The following is an 8,078-nucleotide window of genomic DNA, read 5'->3' on the forward strand; positions in this document are numbered from 1 at the left end:
GGTTCTGTGAGGATGCTGCACCTGCATGCAGGTGACAGAAGGGCTCTTTTATCTCCATCTCTCAGAAGAGCTGCCCTTCCTCACCTCATGAATACTCAGGATGTAACACGAAGGTCCTGGGTGGACCTTGGGGACACAGGAAGCTCATCCTGGCTCTTGCAGTGTCTGCCTGGCTTCTAGTGTGTCTCAGAGGAGCCTCTGGGGAATCCCTTGGAAGCCCTCAGACATTCACGTCCATCTCCACCATCCTGTGGGCTCCTAAGGCCTTGCCTTACAGGGAGAGAGTGAGAGCCACACTCCCACCTGGCTCCTGTCCCTTCTCCTGTCCCTATGGCAGATCAGACCTTTCCCACCTCAGTAGATCTCCATCCGTGCCACGTCAGGTTTCTCCAGAGTGGGACTATTTCCTCCCTAATGCCTGGTGGGAAATTTATTCACATGAATTCCTAAGCCTGGAGCAGGTGGATGATGCCTTAGAACCTTTGGCTGTTCACAGAACCTTTGGCTCTGCCACACCAGGAAAATGTTTTCATCAGTTCTTGGAGGCAGAGGGACGGGACTTGGGGGTCTGCCTTTCTCAGCAAGGACAACTCCCTTCCTGGTACACCATCACTGTCACCTCAGTTTCACGCATGTCCTGCACCAGGTGTCCCTCTACTTCCCTGTCCTTTGTCCTTCTCCTGGAGCTCTCCCCTGGCTGGTTTCTCCTGGAGCTCTTCCCTGGCTGGTTTCTCCTGGAGCTCTTCCCTGGCTGGTTTCTCCTGGAGCTCTTTCCTGGCTGGTTTCTCCTGGAGCATTTCCCTGGCTGGTTTCTCCTGGAGCTCTCCCCTGGCTGGTTTCTCCTGCCGCAGCGGCCGTGCCGCGGCAGCGCCGATCGCCGTGCCGGGGATGGCAGAGCTGTGCCTGTCCCCAGCCCCTGCTCCCCCTTCCCGTGCCGCAGGACACCGTGGCCCAGAAGCTGTCAGCACTTAAGCACAGCTGGTCCTGCTGTGGAGGAGCGTGGCGGATATTGAGGGCAGATTACCCTCCTGACCCTGGGGTGTGAGCGCCTGGGGCGGCTGCCGGGAGAGGACACGGGGACAGCCGGGGCTGCCGCTCCATGTGGCTGATGGCAGCAGGGAACAGAGATGAGTGCTTGGTGCCTGCGTGGGGCCGGTGCCCACCCTGCACCTCCCCTGGGGCTGTGCTGGGCAGAGCTGACACCCAGGGAGCTGGGCTGGGGCTCAGCACCCCTTGGGAGGATCCCTGAGCTGCACAAAGCACATCAGTAGCCGCAGAATCCTTGAGGCTGGAAGAGGCTCTGAGATCATTGACTCCAACCATCCACGCAGCACTGCCACATTCACCCTAAACATGCCCTCAAGTGCCACATCCACACACCTTTTGTAGCCTTCCAGGGATGGGGACTTCACCCCTTCCCTGCACAGCCTGTTTCAGTGCTTGACAACCCTTTCCATGAAGAAATTTTTCCCTGCCATCCAATCTAAACTTTCCCTGGTGCAGCTTGAGGCCATTTACTCTAGTCCTGCCATTTATTACCTGGGAGAAGAGACCAACCCTCCCTGGCTCCAGCCTCCTGTCAGTGATTTGTAGAGGAGTTACCTCTGGTCAGACCTACACAGGCCCCGTAGGGCCACCACTGTGTCCAGCCAGGGCAGCAGAGCTGGGGGAGGACTCTTCCATCTGGCCAATTTTGGCAGCAGCAGTGCCAGCCCTGAGTCTCAGGTCAGCCTTCCCAGCACCTTGGCCACACACAACAGTGCCTGCAGCCCCTCCCAATCCATTTTGGATGAGCCTGGAGCTGCAGTGTGGCTTTGGCAAAGCATGCTGCAGCTCTTCTGTGCACACTGCAACCAAGTTCTCCCGGGCCTGGCTCTGCTGACTGGGGTCTGAGTCCTCCCCATGGTGTTTTGCACTTGCACAGGCCTGCAGGAAGATCCAGCTGTTCCTACTGACTGAGCACACCCAGGCCATGGCACCACCCTGTCACCTGGACGAGCTGGTTTGTGTCAGGAGCACAAAACACCACTGGAGGACGGAAAACACAGGGACAGACTCCCTGTCTGTAACTCACCCTCCTTCTTTGGATGGGGATGTTTTCCCAACAAGCTGTTGGAAGCATGATCCAAGGGAAGCGTGATCCCTTCTCTGACTGCCCTGCCTGGAGCTGTGGGATCACACATCCTGTCAGGGCAGCAGGGATGCTCCTTTCCCCAGACCAGGAGACTGCTCATGACAATCAGCCAGCCAGGCTGGATGGCCGAGCAAAGCTGGTGTCACCTCCCAGGACACCTCACACCTCACCTGACCTGCTGAGGGCTGGAATTAAAGTGTGAGACAGGGATGAGATTAGACGGCAGCAGTGAGCACAGGCTGCAGGATCAGTCGTGTCATTCACCCTCAGGATCCAAGAACAGGCACTTTATGAATGAAATAGGTGTTTTCAGAGCTGTACTGATGCCTCTTTGTCTTCCTGCAGGTGATAAATGCCATCGAGCAGGACTATCGGCTGCCACCACCCATGGACTGCCCAAATGCCCTTCACCAACTGATGCTGGACTGTTGGCAGAAGGATCGAAACCACAGGCCCAAATTTGGACAAATTGTCAACACCTTGGATAAAATGATCCGAAATCCCAACAGCCTGAAAGCCATGGCACCTCTCTCCTCTGGGTACATGTCTCTGTCTTCCTCTTGTCCTTTGGCTCCTCCGAACAGGTCTGGTGTCCTCTGGGTCCTGGTGGCACCATCCCTGCACCTCCCAGGAGCTACTTTAGGGCTTGGCCTGTGTTTGATCCTTTATAGGGAGAGCATTAAAAGATTATAGAATCACAAATCGGGGTGGAAGAGACCTTAAAGCCCATCTCATTCCAGCCCCTGCCATGGCCAGGGACACCTTCCGCTATCCCAGGTTGCTCCAAGCCCCATCCAAGCTGGCCTTGGACACTGCCAGGCTTGGATACAGATGTCAGGGTCCTTCTCCTTGGGCAGCTCTAGTGAGCACAGGGAGCTCTTGGACAGTGCACTCTGCACTTAGAGGAGCACCTTGGTTTTGTGCACATGGGGAGGCTGAGGCAGTGGGATTGTTCTGGAATTGCAGTCCCACTGCACTGGAAGCAGATAAAGCCCCCTGAGGCAGTGTGGAGTTTCCCTGGGCTGGGTGGGTTGCACCAGCTTGTGGGAAGCACTGATCCTACATGAGAATGAGCTTTCTCCCCATGTGCAGCCAGGATTTAAAGCTGCATCCCATCATCTCTGATGGTTCCTGCCTCTCCTGCATGAACTGATCCAGAAAAGCTTCCCTGATGCTCAGCACAGTCCTTCCCTGGGCAGAACATCAATTTCTGGGGGGAATTCCACAACACAGGGCAGTGCCTGCACTGTGAGTGATGCTTATCCAGCGCCTCCAGCTGCTGGAAATTGCAGGGAAGGTTGTGCTTGGTCTGTCATCGCCCATTTCTGTGTTTCAGGATGAACCTCCCCCTCCTTGACCGCACAATCCCAGATTACACCAGCTTCAACACTGTGGATGAGTGGCTGGATGCCATCAAGATGAGCCAGTACAAGGAGAGCTTTGCCAGTGCTGGTTTCACCACCTTTGATGTAGTATCTCAGATGACTGTAGAGTAAGTGCCCAGGCTTTGAGTCCCAAAGCACAAGGGAAAGTCTCAGCAGTTTTGCAACAATTGGTATTGAATTAGATTTTATTTTCGTATGATGTAGTTTTGCTTTTATAGAATTGTTGCTTTGAGGAGACACTTTTAATCTGTTCAGTCTCCAGATCTGTCTGGATCTCTATCTCTCACTCTTCACCTGCAGAATTCCTCTCCCCACTCCCACTCTGTGAAAATGAACACCCCACCAAGGGTGTCCAAACCCCCACATGGAACAAACAGAGATTCCAGGCTGGCATCAGACAATTCTCCAGAGCACTCCTGAACTCTGCAGTCCTCTTGGATGGCTGATGCATCGATGGAGACAAGCATGGTGCAAAGTTCTGCCTAAGAAAGGCAGAATCGCAGAGTGGTTACAGTTGAAGGGGACCACTGGAGGTCATGCAGTCCAACCTTCCTGCTCAAGCAGGGTCCCCTAGAGCTCCTCACTCAGGATTATGTCTGTGGGAAGAGATTTCACACCCTCTCTGGGAAGCCTGTTCCACCCACACAGTAAAGTTCTTCCTTATGTTCAGGTGGATCTTTCTGGGCATTGATTCCTTCCCATTGCCTCTCATCCTATTGCTCTGCCACATCCAGCAGATGCCTGCCTCACACACCTCAATAAGATCCCCATGTGGGGGGTGGTTTCAAGTTTGTGCTGCATCCACTAAAAATGTCCTGCATCTACAGAAGTCATCCTGCAGTGACAAATTCTTAGCAAGTTCTTCAGAGAAATCAGGCAGCTGAAATCCCACTTCTGGTCAGTTTTGAAATCCCTTGGGGCTGGCTGGGGCTTTGATGCCTCTGCTGAAAGATTTGTGGCTGGTTGCAGGTATCTGTAGAAACCCTCAGAAAGCATTAGAGCTGTCTGTAAGGGCTGCAATGTCTCTGAGCCTGGTGGCCAGGGAGGTTTTTGGATTTGGTGCTTAAATCCACATCTTAAATCTACCAGTGAGTCAGAATCCGTTCACTCACAAGTAGAGAGCAGAGCCTGTGGCATTTGGTTTCTCACTCTCTGTTGAGGTTCAGGACTCTGAGGCTGCTGCAGGTAGGTAGAAAGTGCAAAGGTTGGATAACAAGCAAGAAAAAGTGAAAGAGTAGAGGTTTCACAGGGTTTGCATCTGTTTGTTGTATTCATGGAAGAAATCTATGGATACTTCAGCTCCCTACACACCTCATGGACTCACAGAATAACAGAATCACAGAATAACAGAATCGCAGAACCACAGAATGGTTTGGGTTGAAAGGGGCCTTGAAGATAATTTTAAATGCCATCTATGATCTTGTTCTGCTGTGAGAAAACATCCCCTGATATTTGTGTTTGTTTCCTTTCCTCCCAAAGGGACATTCTGCGAGTCGGGGTCACTTTAGCAGGACACCAGAAGAAAATTCTGAACAGTATCCAGGTGATGAGAGCACAGATGAACCAAATCCAGTCTGTGGAGGTTTGATAGCTGCCTGTCCTCCCACTCCTCCTCCTCGAGGCCCTGCTCCCCTTTGCCCCTGTATGTCCAAGCTCCAGTTCCTGAGTGTTCTGCATGGACCAGAGACAGGCAGCTGCTCTGAGGATCAGGCAGCAGGAGGGAACACCCTGTCCTCAACAATGAGAAGTCGCCAAGAGCTTCTAGAATTTAAGCAATGGAAAAAGGGAACAAAAAAAAGAGACAACTATTTTGAAAAAAAAAAAAAACAAACGAACTACAAAATATTTTTAAATAATAATAAAGCAATTGCATTCTTGAAAAGGGCTCCAAGACCAATGGGAGTCTCCAAAGGAAGAGAAAAGAGCAGCTTCATGTTTCCTCTTGCACAAGGCTGCTGCAGCTGGACCCAGGCACCTCTGGAGCAGTGGGACTTCTCCAGGAAGAGGAATGCAAGGAAAGGCCACGAGAAGCACATCTCTTCCTCCTGTGGGCTCTGGGAAGCCAGGCCCTTCCCCAGAGCCCCTGTGAGGAGATCAAAAGGGGAGAGCTGAAGCTCTTTGGTGCTGTGGAACCAAGTGCATCTCAGAAACTGACGGACTTCTTCAAAAGCTGAAGACTTTTTTTTAAAAAAAACAAAACAAAACAAAAAACAAATCAAAAACACAACAAATAAACTAAGACTAGAGGAGGCTGTTTCCGACAAATGAGAAGGAATCTGTAACGCCTGGGGGGGGTGGGGATGGGGAGAACCAATCCTTTTTACATCTCTTATTTTCTCTTGTCATGGAGCAGTTTTGTGAATGACAGTTTTCCTAAAGGGTCCGTCCATCCACCCTCCAATGGCATCGTGTCTCATACATATCATTGCTCAAGACTTTTAGTGATATCCTTTCTAGATGCCAATGATCTTTTCCCAGAAGACTTCCCAAGTACAGTATGTAGTAGTTTTTGATTACAAATGCTGACGTGTACCTTTATTTTTCGGTTGTCATTGTTGGGAGATTTGTCCTTTTGCATTGTTTTGTTAACACCAGTTTGTGAGTCTGGGGTTGGAAATTTTCGGTTGGTTGGGGGTTTGGGTCTTTTTTTTTTTTTTAAAAAAAACGAAAAAGAAATGACATATCCAAGCATCATATCATCCAAGAACTTAAATCCCTTCCCTGTGGAAGGAAAAATTGCAGTTTATTGACCATATGCCAGGAGAAAAAGGTTTTTTATATGCACATTTCCTTCCCGTTTGCTTATTTGTTCTTTCCAATTGGTCGTGGCACGAGAGATGTTTGTGGCTGTTGGCGTTCCAGGTGTTTGCCAAGGTGAGACGGCCACCAGCTCAACTCGGGGGTGAGCAGCATCACGGGGGGGTTGGGAGGAGAAGGTGGGAGGGTGGATGGGTTTTGTGAGGGAATGATGACTCCACAGCTGGCTTCAGAGCCCTTTGGCAATGTCTGGCTGCTGAGGAAGGTGTTGGATTGGTGCATGGGGAAGGCAGGGCAAGCCCAGGCCTCTCAGAGGAGCTGGTGGCATTTTGGAATGGGGGCTGTGTTGTCTGCAGGTGGGGAAGGGTCCCTGCAGTGCCAGGCTGTGCAGGTGGGCTCTGTGCCTTGGGGACCCTGCTACAGCCTCAGCCCCTCACATCAAAGAGAGGCCAGGACAGCAAAAACTCCAATCCCAGCTCTCCAGAGCCAAAATGCTGTGGTTGAAGCTGGATGGTCAATCAATGAGTTTATAAATAACTGAAATAAATTCTTTAGTTACTGACCAGGCCTTTGGGATGTGTGAATGCCAGCTGCAGGGGGGTGCAGATGAGAATCAGGTTGTTCTCCCTGCCCAACACCACTTGGCATCCTCTGAAGCGTTCCACACGTGGCATTTTCCCACCCCTGTCCTGGTCATGGCCTCAGGACTGGTGTTTACGAGCCCTTGTCTGCCACTGCCATGCCATTCCTGGGCTCCTCCTCTTGGTTTTGGCAGTGAGGAGTGTTGAAGGCACGTTCACTGGGAGCTGCCTGGCTGTATTTTCCAGGAGCCGAATCCAAGAGGAAGTGTGTCTGCTGTGGATGAAAATCCCAAGCTGTCTAGACCTCTGTGGCCAGACATCATCTCCCCAGACTGCTTGTAAAATACGAGGCCATTTATTAAATACTTCTAGCATTTTCTACTGCCAGGCCACATCCAACAACAAAGCCCTTGCAAGTGGCATCAGAGCAGTCCCTACAAGTGAGACGTCTTCTCTCCTGAGCTCTTGCCCTGTCCCAGGGTTTGGTGCTCCAGCAGCAGGGGCTTTCAGTGGAGGAATTGTCCCTGCAGCCCCTGTTCATCCAAAACTCTCCAGTGCAGTGTTGTGTTCGTGTTTGCATCCAGCCCAGCCCTGGATTTGCAGCTCTGTAGTGATGGGAACAGGGCAGGAGGAGTGTGCTGGGTGCCAGGGTCCTGTCCTGAGCTCAGTGCCCACAGGGCATCCCCTGTGACAGCCCCAGCACCTCCCTGCACGGCTGGCAGGTGGCACAGAGGGGTGTGGAGCCAGGGGCAGGGGCTGTGGGCGTGGGGTGTGCAGGTGGTACCTGGATGGGTCAGCTCCCTGCCCTAAATCCAGCCTGGTTTAGCCTGTGTAGCCAAAGGGATGCTTGCAATGCCTTTGCACCCAAAAAGCACTTGCTGCTGGTCAGGTGATGGGCTCAGCTTTGAGAGGACATCAGAAATCACTGGAGTTGGCTAAAGCACAGGGAGTGTTTGCAGAGGGCACACAGGGAAGCCAGGAGCTCCCGGGTGTGGTGTGGGAGCCTCCCCTGGTGCTGTCCCACATGGTGGTGGCTGTGCTTTGACAAGGAGCTCTTGTCACTGTGCCCCCAAGGCTGTGTGGTGGCAGTGCAGGGTGAGGCCAGGACGGTGCTGTGCCACTGGCCAGCCACAGCCAGCAGTGACCTCGTGCCCCAGAGCTCTGCCAGGAGAGCTCTGCCTACAAAACTCACCAGCACATTCCCGTGGGGCAGCCATGTGG

General features: G+C 52.4%; 1 protein-coding gene across 2 annotated transcripts in view; it reads left to right on the plus strand.

Moving 5' to 3' along the window:
- Positions 1-6,303, plus strand: part of EPHB2 (EPH receptor B2) — a 127,462-nt gene extending 121,159 nt beyond the window's left edge. For both annotated transcript variants that reach the window (XM_066203155.1, XM_066203158.1), the window contains exons 14-16: positions 2,480-2,673; positions 3,471-3,626; positions 4,999-6,303. In XM_066203155.1, the coding sequence (XP_066059252.1) occupies positions 2,480-2,673; positions 3,471-3,626; positions 4,999-5,107 (459 nt within the window). In that variant the 3' untranslated portion in view covers positions 5,108-6,303. The remainder of the gene's footprint in view (positions 1-2,479; positions 2,674-3,470; positions 3,627-4,998) is intronic.
- The last annotated feature ends 1,775 nt before the right edge of the window (positions 6,304-8,078 follow it).

The sequence above is a fragment of the Chamaea fasciata genome, unplaced genomic scaffold, assembly GCF_029207755.1.
Source record: "Chamaea fasciata isolate MVZ Bird 193981 ecotype frontalis unplaced genomic scaffold, bChaFas1.0.hap1 SCAF_23, whole genome shotgun sequence".
In the NCBI taxonomy this organism is placed as follows: domain Eukaryota; kingdom Metazoa; phylum Chordata; class Aves; order Passeriformes; family Sylviidae; genus Chamaea; species Chamaea fasciata.